Source organism: Cervus canadensis, chromosome 11, assembly GCF_019320065.1.
Source record: "Cervus canadensis isolate Bull #8, Minnesota chromosome 11, ASM1932006v1, whole genome shotgun sequence".
NCBI classification, from domain to species: Eukaryota; Metazoa; Chordata; class Mammalia; order Artiodactyla; family Cervidae; genus Cervus; species Cervus canadensis.
The window spans coordinates 42,304,364-42,328,402 of NC_057396.1; the positions used below are offsets into that span (position 1 = coordinate 42,304,364).

General features: G+C 41.1%; 3 protein-coding genes and 1 pseudogene across 3 annotated transcripts in view; all 4 read left to right on the forward strand.

Moving 5' to 3' along the window:
• Positions 1 to 24,039, forward strand: part of LOC122449250 (interferon-induced very large GTPase 1-like) — a 393,510-nt gene that overhangs the window by 178,319 nt on the left and 191,152 nt on the right. The window lies entirely within an intron of this gene.
• LOC122449833 (olfactory receptor 226) lies at positions 1,114 to 2,091 on the forward strand. The gene has a single exon (XM_043481876.1). The coding sequence runs from the start codon at positions 1,114 to 1,116 to the stop codon at positions 2,089 to 2,091; it is 978 nt and encodes a 325-aa protein (XP_043337811.1).
• LOC122449831 lies at positions 8,016 to 9,198 on the forward strand (annotated as a pseudogene).
• On the forward strand, positions 19,145 to 20,089 carry LOC122449843 (olfactory receptor 6-like). The gene has a single exon (XM_043481884.1). The coding sequence runs from the start codon at positions 19,145 to 19,147 to the stop codon at positions 20,087 to 20,089; it is 945 nt and encodes a 314-aa protein (XP_043337819.1).

Here is a 24,039-nt window from a genome sequence, read left to right on the forward strand (position 1 = left end):
TGAAACACTCAGATTTAAGCTTTAGGGGAGAGACTGTAGGCAGTAAGGTCAATGAGGAGCCTAATCTTTTTATTTGTTTATTTTCAAATGTGCAGAGCATCAAAGGTGAAGGCAGAAGAGATTAACAGATACACAGGAATACCTAAGGCCAAAAGGGTCAAATGCACAATTAATCACACATGAGGTGCATATTGAGAATAAAGGCTCAAAGTTAAGGTTCTGATGACAATTATAATTTAGAAGTTCCCATTTATGAAGATAGTATATAGTATAAGAATAGGTGTGGCAGATTAAACTTTCAGGAATGAGAAGATGAAGACATGTCTCTACCATCAGTTACAAGCTCCTTGAAGACTAGGTCCATGTCTTATTTACCTTTTCTCTACCACAACTCAGCCTATAGTCTGGAATGTGTTTGATCCACCAATACTTTTGAAATAAATAAGTGGTGGGTGTGGATGATAAGAATGGGAGTGATGGGAAGTGTAAGCCAGGGATATGACACTTTGTAATTGCATTAAAGCACCCATCCCAGTATTCTTGCCTGGAAAACTCCATGGACAGAGGAGCCTGACGAGTGGCTTGAATACTGAGAAATGCTCAAGTACTGCTCACAAAGCATAAAGAAAATAGAAACTCGGGTATAAACTTATTAGCAGTTTTGATGCTTTCAGATTCCATATAAAACAGAGACACACAGTATTTGTTTTTCTCTCTCTGGTTTATTTTACTTATCATAATGCCTTTAAGATATGAATTATTTCTTCAAAACAGAATCATGATGCAGCTCACAGATTAACTCTCACTTCAGAGCAGCTAAGACTCAATATTTTTGGTTTTGATCTATGTTTTTCAGGGACCAACTGGCGCTTATCAATCCATGCTTCTCCAAGGGCCAGAATACACTCCCATCCTATTCCAATACAAGGTAGTTTATTTCTGTCTACTTTTGTCTTAGCTCATTTCCAGATTACAGAAGAAACCAATGGCTTCAGTTCAGTGATGAATTACATGCACTACTCACATTGCACTCTGCCACTATAAACCTAGCGAGAGAAAGACTGAGTTTCTGCTGCTGCCTCCTGAACACACTCTATTCTCCCCTGAAAAGCAATGGGCGTGACCGACACCATGGAGAGGAAGAACCAGAGTGGGAGAGTGAGTGAGTTTGTGTTGCTGGGCTTTCCAGCTCCGGGATCACTGCGGGCACTGTTATTTGCCCTTTCTCTGTTAGCCTATGTATTGGTGCTGACTGAGAACACACTCATCGTTGTGGCAATCAGGAACCACCCCAGCCTCCACAAACCCATGTATTTCTTTCTGGCTAATATGTCCTTCCTGGAGATTTGGTACGTGACAGTCACTATTCCCAAGATGCTCGCTGGCTTTGTTGGGTCCAAACGGGGCCATGGACAGCGAATCTCCTTTGAGGGCTGCATGACACAGCTCTACTTCTTCCTGGGCCTGGGCTGCACCGAGTGTGTCCTCCTCGCAGTTATGGCTTATGATCGCTATGTGGCCATCTGCCATCCTCTCCACTACCCCGTCATTGTCAGCGGCCAGCTGTGTGTGCAGCTGGCAGCTGGCTCCTGGGCTGGAGGTTTTGGCATTTCCATGGTCAAAGTTTTCCTCATTTCTCGCCTCTCTTACTGTGGCCCCAACATCATCAACCACTTTTTCTGTGATGTCTCTCCATTGCTCAACCTTTCGTGCACTGACATGTCCACAGCAGAGCTTACGGACTTTGTCCTGGCCATTTTTATCCTACTGGGGCCACTCTCTGTCACTGGAGCCTCCTACATGGCCATCACCAGTGCTGTGATGCGCATTCCCTCAGCTGCTGGGCGCCACAAAGCCTTTTCCACCTGTGCCTCTCACCTCACTGTGGTGGTCATCTTCTATGCAGCCAGCATCTTCATCTATGCCCGCCCAAAGGCACTCTCAGCTTTTGACACCAACAAGCTGGTGTCTGTACTTTATGCTGTCATTGTACCACTGCTCAACCCCATCATTTACTGCCTGCGCAACCAAGAAGTAAAGAGAGCCTTACGCCATACTCTACACCTGCACCAGGGGCATGATGCTAGCTAAGCCTGGGAGAGCTAGCACAACAAGTAGAAGGGAGGTAGTAAATCTTAGATAAATAACTGGGTTTCCCTGGTGGTTCAGCGGTAAAAATTCTACCTACAATGCAGGAGACCGCCTGCAAGGCAGGAGAAGTGGTTTGATTCCTGGGTTGGGAAGATTCCCTGGAGGAGGAAATGGCAACCCCTTCCAGTATTCTGCCTGCAGAATCCCATGAACAGAGAAGACTGGTGGGCTATACTCCATGGGGTCACAAGAGTGAGACAAGACTTAGTGACTAAACTACCACCACCAGAGCTCTTAAACTTAGGATCTATGTCTTCTAAGAAAGCAGAAGAGCTCTTAGAGCCTAAATTAGGGACTAGAGTTTCCAAGGCACCACCAAAGAACTAATTCAGAACAAGGAAGAGAGGTGAATTAGAAGCTAGAAGTTGGATTTCTTCAAGACAAGGTCTTAACATACAGGCTAGAACTTGATCTCATGTTGTCTGCTCTACTGTAATTTACATAGAACAGGTCCATGAAGCGTGTATCCTGGTGGGGTGGGAAGGGATGACTATGAGCATAAAACATGACTGAACTCAATATTTAAGGCAAAAAAATGCAGAATTAGCATCTTTCTCAGTGGCTCTTCATGGATTTGTTACTGAATTTTAGTTCTGAGATGGAAGATACAAAAAAGGGAAGCAGAAGGAAAAAAGCCATTCAAGGAAGCATTGGCTTCATTATAGAAAAGCATCAGGAGACTTCTGGATGAGACCTCTTCTAGCTGGAGGATACCGATCATAGTCCATGAAGGAGAGGAACCATAACTGATCATTCTAGTGTGAATTACAAGGCAGGGAGACAGAAAACTGTGAATTCTTGTATTGGCAATATATCACCCCTTGGACCATAGGGGTTCAGAGCTTCATTTCCTGATTTATCAAGGTCAGTGCCCACATTGAACTAGTGACTGGGTGCAGTTGTTTATTTAATACTCAGTCTCCCTAATTAGACTATAAGCTCCAAGGAACCAGAGATCACATTTGTTTGTTCATCATTTTATTAGCAGGGCTCAGAATAGTGTTTAGCACATGATAGCTATAAAGAAATATAGTAAAGGAATATAATTTGGAGCCATGTAGGCAAAGCATGTGTGTAACATCTATAGGTAGTTTTCGCAGGTTTCAGAAACTAAACCTTGCACATCTTGCCAGGATACAAATAGGTACAAAGTGGCACAGCCTTGCTGGAAGAAAAGTTGGCAATATGTATCATAAATGCTAAAAATATTGAAAACATTTGAAACACAAATATTCAATTAAGAAATATCAAATTTCCTAATAGTAAATACAGACATTTGTATGTACTATAAGAAAAATATGGAAATATACTAAACTTCCACAAAAGACTGATTAATTAATTTTTAGTCTATACATTAAGTGAAATATCATGCAGACACTAAAATACTATAATCTAAATAGAGGTAATGACAGAAAAATATTCTTCATATAATAAATGCAAATATTAGGTTATGAATAATATCAAAATACTACACTGTACAAAATAGCATCAGTCTTATTTGTTCATTTATTTAAATATGACTAGAAGGAATCGGAGATGGCAATGGCACCCCACTCTAGCAATCTTGCCTAGAAAATCCCATGGGCAGAGGAGCCTGGTAGGCTGCAGTCCATAGGGTCGCTATGAGTCAGACACGACTGAGCGACTTCACTTTTACTTTTCACTTTCACACATTGGAGAAGGAAATGGCAACCCACTCCAGTGTTCTTGCCTGAAGAATCCCAGGGACGGGGGAGCCTGGTGGGCTGCCGTCTATGGGGTCGCACAGAGTCGGACACAACTGAAGTGACTTAGCAGCAGCAGCAGCAGAAGAAAAAATTGACTGAAATATCAGCAGTACTATGCAATGAACCCCTTGTTCTTATAAACTGCATTCTGGGCAAAGGTATTATTACCAGCATATTTATTTAAATAAACATTTCTTGGCCAATAAAATATGCAACTTTATTCATCTAGATAGATGGTTAAAGGGTATGTCAGTGTGATTTTTGGAAATATAACTCCTTACAATCACCCAAGACTCAGAACAATAGGCTACTTCTCTCTGCAAGTGTAGGGCCCTTGTGTTGTTGCAATTTACTTTCCTATATTTGTCTACAATCTTAATAAAGCATATGAAAAGCTATAATCTATATAAAAATATTGAATCACTGTATTGTATACCTGAAATGAATATAATATTGTAAATCAACTATATTTTGATTTTTAAAAGCATATGAAAGGCTACTAGCAACATAATTATTAGGCATTATTAGCTAGTCTCTACTTATTAAAATTTTTAAATAATATTCACATCTATTTGTGCCAAAACAGTTATATAAACTTATAAGTGTCTTGCTATGACAATTAATAAATGACTGGATGCGGGGAGCCGGCCTGACTGCTCAGGCCCCTTCTCGGCCCTGAGAGAGATCAAAAGGTCCCTCTCTGTCCCGCCACCCCTGATTTGTTAAAGTGCAAATTGGCCTTTCTCACCTCCCTCAAGGAAATCGCTGCAGCCACCATTTGCCCATTTTCCTGACTCTGATAAGATTATCGGGCTCCTGTGAATGGCTTCTGTCTAGGTAGTCTTTACCTGATTGTAAGACGCTGGTGCCATGCTCTGCTGGAGTTAAGATAAAACTCCTAGCTAAAACTAGTATCTGCAGTTCTGCACGTATACAAGTCTTTGATCTAAAATTTGGTGAATCCTGTTAGTATATATATGTATGTTACGCCTCAATAAAGTCGTCGGAATCAGTCACAAGCTGACTCCGTCCCTCTCAACCCCATCTTTCTTAGTCTTTTATTTCTCAGGTGCACTGGTGATTGCGTCCTTGACCTGTTCATCTAGCCGGCAGGCCCGGCAAGTGGCGCCAGAACGAGGGACGTGGGCGGATCCCAGAGCACAGCCACCCAAAAATATTGAAAGTGATCCCGGGAGAAAGCCTCACCTATTCAGGTATCATTGGAAAACTGTGGGTGGAGAGGGTATAGTTGAGAGTAAAAATTATGGGGCAAAGTAATAGTAGACAGTTCTTTGTTTCTATGTTAAAAACTATGCTAAAAGCTAGAGGAATTTCTGTCTCTAAACAGAAACTAGAAAGATTTCTTGTCTTTGTGGAGGAAACTTGTCCTTGGTTCCCAGAGCAAGGAACTATTAGCCTTGAAACTTGGATAAAGGTGGGAGAACAAATTCAAACAGTTTATACCCTCTGTGGACCAGACAAAGTTCCTCTTGATGCTTATTCTCTATGGACTCTAATAAGAGATTGTTTAAACCCAGAACACGAGAGTAGGAAATTTGAAACAGCCTTGAAATTTATAGCACCCAAGTGTTCAGGTGCCCCCCAACGGGTAGCGGAGCACATATATGACTCCCCAATTGTTTCAGGTTCCAGAAAAAATGATAATGAGACTACTGCTCTAGAACAAGACTCAGATTCAGAACTTTCTCCTGATGAGGAAGACGATTTAAAAGAGCAGGCTTTTGAGCATGACAAAGAAGGATGGGATGCCTTTATAGTAACTCAACAAAAGAATAAAGACCAAGGCTCCCCTTTTTCTGAACTTAGAGAGATGCTAACATCCATATCTCAGAGAATGGAACAACTAGACTTATCGCCCATAAATACAACTAAGCCGTTGCATTCTAAAACGCCATCTGTTATAGCCGGTTTAGATCCTGACCCGCTGCCGCCGCCGGTCCCGCTCCCTCCCCCTCCTCTCGCAGAAGCGCCTTTGATTCCAACAGCGCCAGTATATGTTCCATCTAGCCTAAAAAGGCCAGTACTTTCACCACTACAAATGGCTGTGAAAACAGCCCGAGAACAGGGTGAAAATCTTGAGGGATATTCTATGATTTTTCCTGTTTTTCAAGATGCTAATCATCAGAGGTATCATGAGCCTCTGCCTTTTAAACAACTGAAACAAGCTTGCGCTCAATACGGGCCTACTACGCCGTTTACTCTAGCCATAATTGAAAGTCTTTCATCTCAATACTTGCCTCCTAATCTCTTGTGGCGCTCAAAATACAGCGAGGTCTGTAACATCATTGAAGACCGTAACCGCCGTAATGGGCTGCAGGTTACTTTTGACATGCTAATGGAGGAAGGACAATTTAGAGATCTTAATCAACAACTGATCCTTCCTCTCCCAGAATATTAAATGATGAAGGGCGAGCTGCTCTGGCATTGGTTGAAAAGGCCCTCTCTCAGCATTTTGCTACCTACTGTGATTTTTCTCAACCGTGGGGACTATATGTGTTTCCCTCTAAACATACCCCGACGGCAGTGTTATATCAAAATGCTCCCTTACAGTGGATCCATTTACCTGTATCGCCTTCAAAAGTTCTTACTCCTTTTTTTGATTTCATTAGCCTCCTCGTTGCCAAAGGAAGGCGTCTTTCCAGAGAAATGTTGGGAGCCGATCCTGCTTACATTTATGTGCCCTATACCAAAGAACAGCAGGAATGGCTTTTTCAGTTTAATGACTCGTGGGCTTTGGCCTTTTCCTCCTTTACAGGTCAAATTATTAATCATTTACCTTCTGATAAACTTTTGCATTTTGCCAGCCAGCATTCATTTATTTTTCCAAAGAATGTTTCTAATGTTCCTATTCAAGATGCTCTTACGATCTTTACTGATGGATCCTCCAATGGAACTGCTGCCTTTGTGGTTAATGATACCCCTTTCTCCTGGCAGACGAACTATACATCGGCTCAAGAAGTAGAACTTTCAGCCGTCCATAAAGTATGCTCACAATATTCCTCACAGTCTTTTAATTTGTTTACTGATAGCAAATACATTGCTCATGCTTTGCAATATATAGAAACTGTTCCCTTTATTTCTACTGTGAATTCTAACATTCAACATTTGTTACGTTCAATTCAGTCTCTGCTGCAACAGCGCACCTTACCCTGCTTCTTTGGACATTTACGTGCCCACACTGGGCTTCCTGGACCTCTATCTATGGGAAATCAGATGGCTGATTCTCACACTAGAGTTTTTCTTTCACAGGTGGAAGCAGCACAGCAATCACATGCGCTACATCACCAGAATAGTAATACTCTTCGTTTGCAGTTTCAAATCCCTCGAGAAACTGCACGACAAATTGTTAAATCTTGTCCTGTTTGCCCTAAGTTTCTTCCAGTTCCACATCTTGGCGTTAATCCTCGCGGGCTTCTACCGAATCATCTTTGGCAAATGGATGTCACTCATGTCCCTTCCTTTGGTCGTTTAAAGTACGTTCACGTATCTATTGACACCTTTTCAGGATATATTGTGGCATCCTTACAGACTGGTGAAGCCGCAAAACATTCTATCTCACATTGTCTTTATGCTTTTTCCATTTTAGGCACGCCAAAGATTATAAAAACTGATAATGGCCCCGGCTATGTCTCCTCTGCCTTCAAAAATTTTTGTTCCTCTTTTTCTATCACCCTAAAAACAGGCATTCCTTATAATCCACAGGGTCAAGGCATCGTGGAACGTGCTAATCAAACTTTAAAACTACAGCTTCAAAAAATACAGAGGGGGGAGCTCTACCCCCTTCTACCCAGAAATTACCTTAATCACGCTTTATATATTTTAAATTTTTTAATTTTAGATAAAGAAGGACATTCAGCCGCGCAGAGATTTTGGGACCCTCAGATTTCCAGCAGAAAGCCGATGGTCTTGTGGAAAGACCCGCTGGATAATAACTGGCATGGCCCAGATCCCGTGTTAATTTGGGGGAGGGGTCATGTATGTGTTTTTCCACAGGATGCCGAAGCACCGCGCTGGCTCCCGGAAAGGCTGGTACGCCAGACGGAGGAGATTACTGAATCAGCAATTAGGTCGGCTGACTTTACAGCAGAGGAATCTTCTCCCAACAAATCAGCAGATGCATGAGTGTTAATGCATACTTATATTACGAAAATAGATCTGTTTCTTCTCCTAATGATTTTAATCGATTTGAGGGTGACTACTACCAAGTTTGGGATGAATATTTCTGGATGACCCCTGAAAAAGGACAGCTACTGACCCCTGCTGACATTTGCTGGGAGCAAAAGACTCATGTACCAACATTTGGAGGCCGAGAATTTCCAGGATATCACATGAAACATATGGGACTATTGCCTACCCACAAATGTAAGACTGTAATGGATGTAACATTTATTGTCAACAAGTCTGTTACTTGGCCAGGGACAGATTGGGAAAATAGCCCTGGTATAAGATGGGTAACCCCAAATAACACTCGATGGATTTGTGGATACAACCTTTGGCCCTGGCTCCCTGTAGGATGGGTGGGGAGATGTACCCTACGGTTTGTGTTTGCCCCTGGGAGAATTCATAAGCAAAAAATTAGTCAACCTGTTAATTTACCTTATGTTAAAGCCCGGTGGTCACGCTCTGTTTTTCATTGGTATGTTTCATTGGTATGATTATTTAGCCTCAATTTTTGTGCCCTCTTTAGGAGCCACTGATATTATGCTCAGGGTAGAGGCTTTGAACAATTTTACAAAACAAGCTTTGACAGATACTAGAAGAGCTTTAGAGGCTCTTAATGAAGAACAAAAACAGATGAGAAAAGCCGTTCTACAAAATCGTATGGCTCTGGATATTCTAACAGCCTCTCAAGGGGGAACATGCGCCTTAATAAAAATGGAGTGTTGTGTATATATTCCTGATTATTCCTCAAATGTTTCTGATGCTTTAGAAGATATGAAACAACAAGTAGCCGCTATGGATTTCTCTGACTCCAGCATTTGGAGTCAGATATCTGCCTGGTTTCATAGTGGTTGGTGGAAATCTATAATTTTCATCATTATATGCATATTGTTATTGCTGTGTTTTGGCCCTTGCATTTGTCAATGCATATCTGAGATGATAAATAAAAGATTGCTGATGTTTTCCCGTTTGCAAACGCGGCCATTTCCTTCGAGGGAGATATAATGGCCATTAGTCAAAAGAAAAGGGGGAGATGCGGGGAGCCGGCCTGACTGCTCAGGCCCCTTCTCGGCCCTGAGAGAGATCAAAAGGTCCCTCTCTGTCCCGCCACCCCTGATTTGTTAAAGTGCAAATTGGCCTTTCTCACCTCCCTCAAGGAAATCGCTGCAGCCACCATTTGCCTATTTTCCTGACTCTGATAAGATTATCGGGCTCCTGTGAATGGCTTATGTCTAGGTAGTCTTTACCTGATTGTAAGATGCTGGTGCCATGCTCTGCTGGAGTTAAGATAAACTCCTAAAACTAGTATCTGCAGTTCTGCACGTATACAAGTCTTTGATCTAAAATTTGGTGAATCCTGTTAGTATATATATGTATGTTACCCCTCAATAAAGTCGTCGGAATCAGTCAGAAGCTGACTCCGTCCCTCTCAACCCCATCTTTCTTAGTCTTTTATTTCTCAGGTGCACTGGTGATTGCGTCCTTGACCTGTTCATCTAGCCGGCAGGCCCGGCAACTGGATATGCAGTTCACCAAAAATCTATCTTCTACCTCTGCCATTGAATAAGTATCTGAAATTGAGTAGTGGTCTTGTTATAGCCATGTTTTCCGGGAAAGAAACTCACTCAGAAGGACAATGCATATAGTGGAGTACAGTTTATTACACCGGCGGGTCCAAGGCAGAGTCTCCTCTTAGCCAAGGACCCCGACCAGCATTTGTGAAAATCTTTTATACCCCATGTGTACGTGTCCAAACCCACCACCCCAATTCCCTTGAGACTTACATAAACAAAGGTAGGGTAAATACAACTACAATAACCCCATCATTCACCTGTTATGTGTTCAAACAGTCAATAATCAATAAGCCTGCAGTTACATTCCAAACAGTTAATAATCAATAAGCTTGTGGTCACGTTCCAACCAGTTAATAATCGATAAGCCTGTGATTACATCCTGATAGACACGGAAAATGTTTACGACCTGTCCGGAGACAGGGGTGATTATGGTACGTTTCCTCTTAGGCAATGAGTAACCTGGATGTGATCTTCAAGATTCCCTTGTCCAGAGAGGGTCTTATCCTTCCATTGTCGTTCCCACAGGCACTAAGCAGAGAGTTCAGAGTCCACTGGAGAGGCAGCCGAGCATGATCAGCACAGATAGGCCTGAGATAGAGTCCTGGCCCTATGAATTCCTTCTTCAGTCTGGGAAGGGAATGTCCTCTTCTGGGCATCAATAGTGTAGCTATTTTATGAGCCTCCTTAGCAGTGAACTCCAATTAGCAGGAAGTAAACACCCATGATGCTGATTTCCTTTATTGTGCTTTTCTTTCTCTTCCAAGCTTTTTACAATAAAGTATGTGTGTTTTTTTAAATTTTTTTAGTTTAAAAAAATACCTCTAATTCTGATTTCAAAATTTGGAACCAAATACTTCAGGTGTAGGAAACAAGGTTAGCACAATCTCCTGCACTTATCTATCTTTCAATTACGAATCTGAGATGTTTGAGTCAATGTTAACTCTGGTGGGATTAACACTTCTCCTGACTTGGACTGTATGTTCACAGTCATATTATCCTCATGACTGATATTGAATTTGATATTCCAAACCTAAGATTTTCAAATGAACTATTAGTTATCAGATAAGTATTCTTCATCATCCATTGATATAATTATTTGTCCATAAACCTAGAGAGAGGACTTTTAAAAAATTCTTATTACATTTGATCCTATTTCTTTCAGATCATCTTTATAATTACAAATTTTTCAAAATATTGATAAATGATGTGGCTCTTTTGTAATTTCCTTTGGCCAGGGCGTTGTCTGGGGGAAGTCTCCAGTCTCCTTCATCATTATAGGAAATAGGAGTACTGGATCCAGACAGGATCCTTCAGATAGGAGAGGTATTGAGAGTGGCCAGATGCCAGGGTCCAGCCTCAGCAGGATCCAGGGGTACCCTCAGGATGAACGGCGTTGGCGAGAAAAGGAGAGAGAGAAGACACGTGCGACCAGCCTTGGCCCTATCAAGGGAGAGAGGGGGAGAGAGAGTGACCAGACGGGGGTGTTTGCAGGGTCTGGCAGAGTCTGGCAATACTTAATTTTTTACCATGGCTTTTATACCCTAAATCAGTATATTTCTAAGGGGAAGATAGTTTAACATTACATCAGCTTATTCTTCATGAAACCAGGGTGTTTTCTGCATACTTCTTTGTTTATGAGGGTCTTGTACATTATCTTCTGGCCTTGGGGCCTATTGACATTTTATGACCTAGGTGAATGCAAAGCTGTTTTCCTATAATCTAGTCTTTAATGAACACAAAGGTCAGTCCTTTTGCAGAAGTTATCAGTTAAATTTATCTAAAAGGTTTACAGCACAAAGACTCTGCAGCTCCGGTGAGGCAGCCCCTGTTTAGCATTCCTGGTTAAAATGAACAATTCTAAACTCTTATTTTTCTAAATCTTTGACTATAACCACTTTTAGAATAATATTTTTGTGTTCTCTAATAGGACTTCCTCACCCCCGAAGGGCCCTGGGCCTATTAGGGCCTTTATGTGATCAGGTTCTTTATTCCGTTTATGATTAAGGTGTTGTGAGCCGTCATGTGCATTAGTACGCATTTGCCAAGCAGGCTAGAATGCCAGCAAAGGGGTCTAAATTGAAACACTCCTTTCATCCTAGATAATCTTATAGGATACCACCATCTGGCGGACATATTAATTAAAGTTCTAAGGTGATTCTGTTTGGAAAGAGATCGGGGAAGGCCTTCAACCCATGTCACAGAAATTAGGGAGTAGTCTAATATAGCAAGCATCAGAAAGACAGAGATCATCTTTAAGGTGAGCGCCGGGGCAGCTTTTTGAAATCCCTGAAGTCCTGATCTGCCTTGCTTGTCAGGTCTTCTCCTCACGACCTTGTCATGGGTGGGATCTCATGTGCTGGCTCCCAGCAGCCAGAGGCAACAAATATCTACACAGCAAGTGAGGATCAATGTAGACAGCTTTTGTCCTCAAAAATGTTGACTGGTTCCCATCAATTTTGAATAAACTCCTTCTATAGTACTAAATACCCTATCCTGCTACATTAAGAATCCCTTACAGTTGTGAGATTCAAGTAAATACAAAAAACTATCAAATCCTGGGGACTAAGAGACAGGACACCTAAAAGGAATGTGCTATCTCAGATTGGATCCTGGAATGTAAAAAGAATATGGAAAACCTGGCAAAGTATGAATAAAACCTGGAGTTTAGTAACCAAAAACATGTACAAGTCTTGCTTTCTTAGTTTCGAAAGTGTATACTGTAAGGTCAGGTGATAATACTAGGAGAAACAAACTAGTAAAATATGAGAAGTCTCTTTAAAACTTTTCTGCAAATCCAACATTATTCCAAAATAAAAAGTTTATTTAAAAAGGAACACATTATCAGTCTTTTTATACTAAATAATTGAATAGGATTCAGTTGATTTCAGTGACTTCATATTAACTTTTTCACAATTTACCAGATTTTTAATTCTCATGAAATTCATGCAATTGATGCTGTTTTAATTTAGCTGATTGATAAGGGAGAGTTAAAATAAAGTATAAATTACACTATTTTTGCTTTATATATTTAGCAGCTCTAACTAATGATACTGGCTCTTTTAGTTGTCACCATTTGTGGCAGGCAAGCAGAGAAGAGAGAGGGCTTATAGCACAGATGTTTTCATTTTCTCTTACAGTCTTTCCTTAGGGGGATAATACCTTCCTGATTTTCATGTTCCATAGTCTCATTTCTTGAACACCAGTGATCTAGATTTCTAGAATAGTGCCAACTCACCACATGCCTTTAGACAAAGAATATGAATGGATGGGGTAGGGGAAGGGCTAGGTCCAGCCTTAGCTTTTTTTAAAGAACAAAACATGTATGTTTCTATTGGACTTCCTGATATAGAAGGTAGTGTGGTATGAGTGGATAGTATAAACGATAAATAATAAAAATAATTTTTATTTGAGATAAAATGCTGACACTGCTCAGTGAGTCACTTGGAAACAAACTCTTGCCTGACTGTGTTACTGGGCAAAAACAAAGTTAAACTACAAACATCCATCATTTTTGACTTGTATTTGGAGATAGGTAGGAAAACACTCTGGAGTAGGAAATGGCAACTGACTCCAATATTCTTGTCTGGAAAATCCTATGGACAGAAAAGTCTGGCAGCCTGTGGTCCATGGGATTGCAAAGAGTCAGATATGACTGAACGACTGGGCACAGGAAGACATACTGTACTTGGTTTGTTCGAAAGGGAAACTGATTTTCCCTTAAGGCCTAGCCACAGAAGTGTAAACAATGTAAATGAACCCACCACTGCTGGTTGTCACATCGTATCTATGTTATCTGTGTATTCTGAGATCACACATATACCTGCCAATATACCTAGGAGGGGTTGCTATATCACAGATTCATTTGAATTCTTCTCAGGCAGGATTGAAAAGAGTAATTTGGAACACATTATATATCCTATTGAGAACAAATCACTAGTAGTACCTTAAATGACAATAAGTTACAATAGACAGATGCTGCCTAGATGTTATCCTTTAGGATCTTTAGGGGTTTATTTCTCTAGAATTTCTCATTTTTTCAGGTCACTCTTTCACTCCCTTCATCCACCTATTCACAGACATACAAATGTATCTCCTGGGCCTTTGTTCTTGCAAAACTTCTAGCACTTGATTCTCAATTTTACGGTTAAAGTGAAGTCGCTCCGTTGTGTCTGACTCTTTGTGACCCCATGGACTGTAGTCTTCCAGGCTTCTCCATCCATAGGGTTTCCCAGGCAAGAATACTGGAGTGGGTTGCTATTTCCTTCTCCAGGGGATCTTCTTCACTACTGAAGCACAATTAAGGGCAGAGATTCTGTGGGCTCACTCTTCTGTGGATAACTTGACAGACAAAAGTGAAAGTGAAAGTCACTCAGTCATGTCCAACTCTTTGCTACCCCTTGGACCATACAGTCCATGGAATTCTCCAGGCCAGAATACTGGAGTGGGTAGCCTTTCTCTTCTCCAGGGATCTTCGCAACCCAGCGATCGAACTCAGGTCTGCCTCATTGCTGGTGGACTCTTCACCAGCTGAGCCACAAGGGAAGCCCTGACAGACAAAAGGGATCGTCATTTTGCACTGTTCTTCACACACAGTACATACTTCTCAAATGCTCATCAGATGACTGAGTGCTTCTTGCAACCCAAGGCAGAGGACTCTATGGTCACCTGTCTACCTTCTGATATCGTTCCACTGCATGCTCTTGTGTGTGTCTCTCTACACGGAAAGCCTTCTCACATCATTTCTTCTGATCAAATCGTGACTGTGGTTCATATTCCAACACAGGTAATATTTACATTTGTATACTTATCACAAAGCAGTTTTAGAGCTGTTTTCATATACATACTCATATTCATATTACTTCTGAAACTAACATTAATAATATGATAGTGACAAGAGAATTATTATTACCATGTTTTGTGGGATAAAATCTTGAGGAATAAAGATAATTTTTTAAGGTCAAATATCTTAAAAATGATGGAATCTACATTAAAACTAGATCTTCTGACTGATGGACCAAAATTATTTCTCATTGCATTATTTTCATGCTACCTTCCTGCGATGAGTCTGGAATGACACCTCTTTGATGAAACCTTTTCTAGATTCCTATGTTAGAAACCATTTCTCCCTCATTGGTGTACCTAGAACACTGTTTGCACCTCTCTTTTGTCACACATCACATACCACACTCATTACAGTATTTACTTCTAACTTCAATTAGAATATTAGAAGTTCCTAGAGGGCAGAAGCCACAATCTACATAATTTTACTCCAAAAAATGTATATAGCACATTGATTTGTACATAAAAAGAGTACAGTAAAAGCAGGATGTGATTTTTGTAATGAATGAACAAATGAATGTATTAATTACCTTATTAACTGACTCAGAGTTCTTGTCCTGATTTTTGAGTAATTTGGTGCTGCACTACTTTGCATATAGTAGGAAGAAAAAAGGACCGCACTCTCTCTACAGGTACAGTTAAATATATTCAAGTATGAAGAGGAATAGATAGGTGGATGGAGAGTCAACCTCCCTGTCCAGGTTCCCTGGACATGATCTTGGCAGCACAGAATTTCCCTGGAGCCAAGAGAGACTATGTGAGTGAGTCCTGTGGGAAGAAGGGAGGGTGAGTGTTAAATATATTCTGCCTCAGCTCTAGTCTTCTGGTCTCAGTGCTGCAATACTGATCAGGCAGTCTAAGCAGAGACCAGACATGGATCCCCAGGAAGTACAAAAATATGCAAGCCAGCCTGCTTTCTCAAGATTAGTGCAAATGTCTGCAGAATTTTTCACTCTTGAAGATAGGGAAGGTGGATCCTGGTGAGAAGTTGAAGGTACCAGGTGAGATTTGTTGATCCTTAAAGAAAGTTCCAGGGAAGATGAGGAGAGGCTTAGGGAAATGATGCAGACATCATTTTTGGATGGGGGAAAGGGTATTATGGGGGAGTGAGTGGGGAAATGAAGATCCAGTACACATTTGGGCAGCTGAGAGATTGTTTGGATGTTGGACCAGGGGAAAAAAGATATGTTTCCTGTTCCAGAAAAAGTCTGTTGGTGTCTGTGTTTTCTCTTGAGAATGAGCATACAAAAGACTGAAAACAAATTCTATACTTTAATGAAAGGATTTTTTTTCCTCAGGCACCACAGAGATTCTAGAGCTCAGGGCTATTAGTTCTGAAAAAAAGGAAAATAGAATTCTGCATTTCTCTATGATACAAAATAAAGTCTGCTGAGAGGTGCATTTGTGGCAAATACATGGAAGAGAATATGAAGTAACGGTTGTTATGCCCGATGTCCGAATCCCCGAGCGGGAAGAGAGAAGGCTTCCAAGACAATGCAACTCGCAAAAAAGGGAAGTTTATTACTGTCTCGAGCCAGGGCTTTCTGCCACAAACATCACAGTGGTGCAGGGTCAGAAAGCGCTGAGCTCAAGCTTGTTACACAAATTTATAAGATATGCAAAAGCGGTTAGTAGCTGGCTTAAGCGGATTGGTTACATGTTTGCAAAGCAATTCTATTGGTACAGACTTTCGCGGGCTTTTTTCAAACCTGGGCTTTCACGGGCTTCTCAGCTCTCCCTTTGTTCTTACTGGGCGCATATTGATTGGCTGGCTCCAGGTTACCTGATGGGGGTAGGGAATCTTACCATTTCGGGAGAAGCTAAAACTTAGGTCCAGGCCGCCCATCATGGTATTAACCCTGGCAGCCTCACAACGGTGATATGATTAAATACATGAAAGCAATATAGGATAAGAAGATAAGAAAGGAGGCATGAGTGATCTGCAACTCAGAGCTTTTCAAAGATGCTATAATCCTTTTCCCCAGGAAATTGGCTTACCGCATTACCCCAGAATATAACATAAAAAAAAAAAGCGAAAATGAAAAAGGCTGCATGTTTAAACAAACACATATGAGTAGCATGTATGAGTCTAGTGCCTTACCCATGCATTATCACATTTATCCTCACAACAAACCAGCAAGGTAGGCATTATTAACATTATGTTCTTTTACAACAGTGGGTGTTGAAGTACCTGACTCTTAAATATTCTGTTCAGGATGACATAGCTGGTAGCCTTTTTCTGACTCTAAAGTCAGTGCTGATGACTCATCTGCAAAGGTAAGTGTGGGAAATTATGTGGCATATAGTGAAAATGCAGAGTGTTACACTAACACAAGCCCCGAAGAAAAGTCTCTACATACTGAAGAATGTGAGGAATATCACTCCTTTCTGCTATCAAATCCAGTTGTTTTTCCCAAAGAAAAACATTAGGTCAAAGACATTGAGAGACAGGCTGAGAACTGCTTACAAATGAACTACATCACGGGTGAAAGGTGTTGATTGGAGGCTCTGGGGTGAGACATAATCCCTTTCTATCCAGCAAGCAATGCAGAGGTCTGCTGGCATGTACTGCTGTGGAAAGGAGGCAGTGGCAAAAATAATATGTATTTTGGCCTCTCATCTTTCTGTCCCTTGCCATGAGCCATGGCCAGAAGATCTCTAGCCAAAAGGTTATCAAGATGATCCTTGATTGATCTCCCACCCTCTGTGTGTTAAATGGACAGTAGGGGGGACAAATCGTTTGGCCAAAAGAGTGAACAATATTCTGAAGGTGGGACCTAAACTCAGTCTTTATGGATGAATGTGATATTTAGTGGAGATATGTATTCATTTACATACTTTTCAAGAGATAAACCTGTGGTAACCTCTTTCCTTAGCCACAGATTAAAGTAATTGGGCTACTTCACAAACGACTCTTCCTTCCAGCCTTGCAAGGTGGCCTATCCTTGTATTGTATTCATGTATGCTCTGGCCTCCCTTTTCCTTACCCCTCTAGGTAGAGCTTGCCACAATGGCTGACAGAGACTCTGACCTACCAGGTGACCTGAGACAAAGGATCATATCCGGTGTTCTCAGATAGGGTGGATATATTTATCATGAAAGTACCCTGGGTATGTTCGCTTCCCTGGTGGATCAGACGGTAAAGAATCTGCCTGCAAGGTGGGAGACCTGGGTTTGTTCCCTGGGTTGGGAAGATCCCTTAGAAGAGGGCATGGCAATCCACTCCAGTATTCTTGCCTGGAGAATCCCCATGGACAGAGGAGCCTGGCAGGCTACAGTCCATGTGGTCGCAAAGAGTTGGACACAACTGAGTGACTAAGCAGAGCACACACCCTGGGTATGCAAGATGGACGGATGTCCAAAGATGTGTAGCCTGATAGGTGTGTGCCTCCTGCCACCAGCTTAAAGGGATTAATTCACTTGTTAATATATATTTGATAATATTTATGTTTTCCAGTCACTATTCTAGGGATTGGGTTCATAGTCTTGAAGAACAGTCTTTTTTCCCCAGTTTTTTTGAGATATAATCAACATATAACATTGTGTAAGATTAAGCAGTCTAATATGATGACTTCATACACATATATGTTATGAAAAACTTATCACAATAAGGTTAGTTAACACCTCTATTATGTAACATAATTTTGATTTCTTTGTGTGTGATGAGAACATATAAGATCTATTCTTTTAGCGACTTGCAAGTATATAATGCAGCATTAATAACAGTAGTCACCGGGCTGTACATTAGAACCCCAGAGCTTATTCATCATATAACCAGAATGCTAAACCCTTTGACCAATATCTCCCTGAGTTTTGAAAGATACAATGTAAAGGAGAGAAATCTCAATGCATGAGAAGGTTGTGCATTGGAAGAAAATGCTGCTGAAGTATTTCACCCAGCTTTGGTGCGGTTATCTCCGAGATGGAATCTTGAATCAACAGATAAAAATGGGGAAAAGGCATAAAAGGAAGAGGCATGAGTGCATGTAAAATGCAAGAGTGATTACAGTGTGCTTGAGGAGCAGAACTATTGGAGTATATCTCAAGCATGGAAACAATTTAGAGGATGCCATGAGAGAGGCTGGAGAAATGCATAGGGGTCAAAATACGAAGAACTTTTATCTAAGAGCAATGGAGAGTCATTAATGGATTGTCTAAGACTTATCATTTCTTTAAATTTCCACAGACTCTACTGTGAAGAAATGGTGGTGGATCAAAGGACTACAGGCAATAGGTCACCCCAATATTAAACCCTGGAGCTTTTTCTGACATTATCCTAAACATTTTCTTTCAGGCAGTAAAAATGTCTTGTGCTGTGGCTTTCTAATTAAATTGAGATTTGAAACTAGCAAGTGAGAGACCACTGGTCCATGTTGATGGACAAAGGAGTAAGGAATGACACGGAGAGTGACATTCAAATCTTTCATCAGGTGAGTGAGAGTAAGGGATGGGAGTGCACTTTGATTCCAGGAGTTTTTCATAAGAAACACATGACATTTTTTGGATGGAAATGTATGCTTCCCATTGGAAGATTACTTCATACTGACAAGAGGTTATTTTATGAGTATCATTATCAGGAAAGACTGATTTGCTAACACACTGTTCTCCTCTCCAATGTCATAGTCACCTTCATTATTTGTGATGACTTCCTGCCTCTCAGAGCTCTTAGTCATGCTGGGGAGAAACATCACTCTGGTGAGTGAGTTCATCCTGGTGGGCTTCCCCACCGCCCCCTGGCTGCAGGTCCTGCTCTTCTCCCTCTTCCTTGTGGTCTACTTGCTGGTGGTAGTAGAGAATCTTGTCATCATGCTCACTGTCTGGGTCACTGGCTCCCTCCATAAGCCCATGTACTATTTCCTGAGTAGCCTGTCCTTCCTGGAGGTCTGGTATGTCTCTGTCACAGTCCCCAAGATGCTGGATGGATTCCTCCTGCAGAGACGGCGCATCTCCTTCCCAGGCTGCATGACCCAGCTCTACTTCTTTATCTCGCTTGCCTGCACGGAGTGTGTACTTCTGGCAGCCATGGCCTATGACCGCTATGTGGCCATCTGCCACCCTCTCAGATACCCAGTCATCATGACCACAGGTTATTGTGTGCAGCTGGTGGCTTTCTCTTATATGACTGGATTCATGATCACTGTGATCAAGGTCTATTTTATTTCACATGCCACTTTCTGTGGCTCCAATGTCATGAACCACTTTTTCTGTGACATCTCACCAATCCTCAAACTGGCCTGCAAAGACATGTCCACAGCTGAGCTAGTGGACTTTGCTTTGGCTATTGTCATTCTTGTCTTCCCTCTCACCGCTACCATCCTCTCCTATGTCTACACTGTCTCCACCATTCTGCGTATACCCTCCACCCAGGGAAGGAAGAAGGCCTTCTCCACCTGTGCATCCCACCTCACAGTAGTCATAATTTATTACACAGCCATGATTTTCATGTATGTTCGGCCCAGAGCTATTGCTTCTTTTAACTCCAACAAACTCATCTCAGCTGTGTATGCAGTCCTCACGCCCATGCTAAATCCATTCATCTACTGTCTGAGGAACCAGAAAGTCAAGAATGCTATCAAAAAGACAGTGGGTGTTGGCCAGTGCTTCCTGCTCAGCTGAGGCCTGCTGCCTTGAGGAGGAGACTATTCCAGACAGGAGGTCATTCCCACGACACTTATCATTCTGTGCTTTTAGCTTACTCTATAGATCAGAAATCTTTAAAAAAACAAATCGCAGCAAGGCAAATGTTTCAAAAAGTCTTAAAAGTAGAAACCACATATTCGAAATGTATACTTTGAACAATTAGTCTGGATTCTGACTTAAAGCCTGCCACCAGATCAGCTGTGCAATTGAAGTATGTCAACTCACCTACCACTGTGAAACCTACCACCAGATGCGGCTTAATTGTCACTTGTCACTCACTGAGAGGGTTTTGATATGAGTCTGCAAATAATTGATTTATTATCATCTCTGTGCAGTCAAACCTCACTGCTAATGATAATCTGTGTTTTCCACCACTCTCCAGACCTGGCATCACTGCCTCGGCTCCGCCTCAGATTCTCAGATGTTAGATTCTCATAAGGAGAACTTGACCTTGATTCCTCACATGCACAGTTCACAGTAGAGTTTGCACTCCTGTGAGAATCTAATGCCGCTGCTGATCTGACAGGAGGTGCATATTAAAGGAATGATTTCCGTGATCCTAGGAGCTTACATCTTCCCCTGCTTAGAAAAGTACCGAATTCCTTAATTTGACATATCTGGTTTCTTTAATTAACAATAACCCCTTGATGTGTCCCACTGCCTGCCCTTTGTTGCAAAACTCCTCTATATCCTAGCTCTACCTCTCATCTCCTCAGAGCACTTTCTGAGAGCTATCTGAAATGCTGTCTCCCAGCTGCAGACCTCATTTTGCCCAAATAAAATTTGCCTCGTTGGGCTTCACTGATGGTCAGTGGTGAAGAATCTGCCTGCCAGTTCAGGGTACAGGCGTTTGATCCCTCATCTAGCAAGATCTCACATGCCCGGAGCAACTAGGCCCATGTATCATGACTATTAAGCATTTCTTTTAACACATGCATGAGATACAGGTTTAACTGTTATCTATGTTAGACCACAGCTCATCTTACATCAGTCTTTTCCTGATCTGGTTTCCTTTTCTAATTTTCATCCACTTTTCTAGGTATCCATATTTCTTAAATGATCACTATAAACATAAAACAGTCATTTGAGATAAACTTTCTAGCATTCAACCATGAATCTTTGCTTTCCTATCTGGATTGTATTTCCTTTTAAAGTTTCTCCCATTTTCCTGAGAATGGAAATTAAATATGAGTGAAAAGTCAATATTCAATAGAATATTGACTCATCAATGAGAACTTTTTGAAGAGAAAGAGAGGACAATCTTGTTTAGCAAAGGAAAGATCTACTGAACTTAAGGATTTCCAATCCTTGATCTCTGTTCTGAAAAAGTTTTTAGAGCTGGATGCTACTCTGAGATCAAAATATAATTAAAAACTTTCAAATGTGAATTTGAAAAAAAAAATAGGCTTTTAATCACCAAATGAATTGATGCAATTTAGATAAACTCCAGAATTTATGGTGCCCCCAAATTAAACTACAAGGCCATTTGTAGGTACATTAAGCCCATATGTTAATTTAAAGACAAAGACTCACTTAAACTGAGACGATTCTATGGGGGGGAAAGTAGAAATAAATGGAAAACAGGATAATAGGAAAACAATATATTTAAAGCTCATTATTATAGAGACCATCTTGACAAACTGATGCTCTTGAACTGATGCTTTTGAACTGTGCTTTTGAACCATGATGTGGGAGAAGACTCTTGAGAGTCCCTTGGACTGCAAGAAGATCCAACTAGTCCATCCTAAAAGAGATCAGTCCTGAATGTTCATTGGAAGGACTTATGCTGAAGCTGAAACTCCAATACTTGGCCACCTAATGTGAAGAATTGACTCATTTGAAAAGACCCTGATGCTGGGAAAGATTGAAGGTGGGAGAAGAAGGGGATGACAGAGGATGAAATGGTTGGATGGCATCACCGACTCAATGGACATGAGTTTGAGTAAATTCCAGGAGTTGGTGATGGATAGGGAGGCCTGGTGTGCTGCAGTCCATGGAGTCACAAAGATTCGGACACGACTGAGTGACTGAACTGATCATGACAAAAAGTTCTAAAGGCCAGGAAAGAAATTTTGGTTGACACAGAAATGTGTCTCTCATGCTAATACAATTTAGCATGGTGATAAGAGTAAACTTGACTAGCATGAGAAACTGAACTTGGAGGAAATACTTCAAGAGGTCCAGTCTAAAGTAGGTAATTTGCAGGTTTAGCGTACATGTTCCAAAATAGATGACCTGGATTGCATGAGGGTTTTAGCATTTGCCCCATCACCTTTCACTCTCTAAATGCCATATTTTAAAAGAAAATTATGTGGTCACCCTAGTTTTATAGACCTGGAACTCAAGACTTGTAATGGGGTTGCCCTGTGTCTACCTAGTTAAATTGAAACTACATTTTCTAGAACTTCCTTCCCTGTGTATTAATAGTTCAAGCTTAGTGTAGACCACAGAGATATTTTGTGTGAGGTTTAGAAGGCAGAGTGGAAGCAGTAGCTATATCCCTTGTATTATTCTTCCATGTAGGAAGTTGATTAGGGACACTATTGCAACTTACAGATGTTATCACTGACTCACCTTGTAGATGTGGGGCAGTGGTTCAGTTGACAACTTCATCAGCTCCCATCCAGCTCCCTTCTTTCACCTTCTCTAACTCATGGGCCAGGAAGGAGTTTACTATTGTAACCAAGGGCACCAGCTTTCTTTGCAGATTACTTGAATTATCAAAGTCAGGTAATTGGATGATTGGAGGCTGTAAAAGACCAAAACTGTCTTTAGCTCATCCTGATGGATTTGTTTATTATTATCCTCCCCCATGTCATGTTCCTCTTACCTCCCCAAGTGCCTGTCCCCATGACTTAGACCCACTGCTAATCACAGAGGAAATAGTCTTATTGCTTCATGAGATCAAATGCCTATAAAATAATAAATTCCATATTCCATAGTATTCAAAATAACAGTTCTGTTTCTTAGATAGAACTCTGATACAATGTTTGATAGACAATAATTCACATATGGTTGACCCGTGAAACCAAGAGGTCATTTAGAGTAAGAGAACAAAGTAGATGAGGAAGGTTGTACAACAATGCCATAATGAATTACAGTATGCATGTATGCATAAAGTTTGATGAGCATGCAAAGCCAACAGAAGAGGAGTGCATCCAGGTTTGCAAAGAAGGGAAACTAGAAAACTGCTCTGTCATGAAAGTCAAAGGTATTTTCAAGAAGCAGGAATATTGTCACAGGCTCAGTTAAAAACAAGACAACAGGCCCCAGATTGATTCACATGCTAATCCTACACAGAAAACTAAGACTTAATTATAGTTTTGGCTTTCACAAAAATGAGTTTAATACCAGTCAATCAGGAATTGCCTGATCAGCACTGGTTAGGCAATCTGCCTGATCATTTTTGCCATTCCCTATAAGGAAAGTGACCTGTAATAACATTATCTGCTTTTTTGCCTAGTTCAGCCTCCTTGTTCCTTTTCCCTTCTGTCTATAAAATCACTTCACTGTATTGCTCTTCAGAGATCCCTTCTGTCTACTAGATTGGACTCTGACCCATACATGGATCACTGAATAAAACCTAAGGGATCTTTAAAATTTACTCTGTTGAGTTTTGTTTTTAACAATTCCTAAGCATAAGGAGAACACTAAAACAAATTTTAAATGCCTTTTTGAGCAATATGAAAGCTACTCATGGCCTTATGCAGAACTGTTTAAGTACACTGACACAGCCAGATATCAGCCAGGAGTGGGAAGGAGAGAGTAGAATGTGAGCAAGTAAAGGGAAAGAGCATAGATAATTCCTTCACAAAGTGTCTGGAAGCCAAGGACGAAGGGAGAGCAATAGATGAAGCCATATAAGGTGGCAGATGAGCATAGTTTTGAAAAAGAGGGAGATGTTAGCCTGTGTGTGTGTGTATGTG

Coding starts and splice junctions, on each gene's coding strand:
- LOC122449833 (XM_043481876.1), top strand. CDS start 1,114: ATGGGCGTGACCGACACCATGGAGAGGAAGAACCAGAGTGGGAGAGTG.
- LOC122449843 (XM_043481884.1), top strand. CDS start 19,145: ATGCTGGGGAGAAACATCACTCTGGTGAGTGAGTTCATCCTGGTGGGC.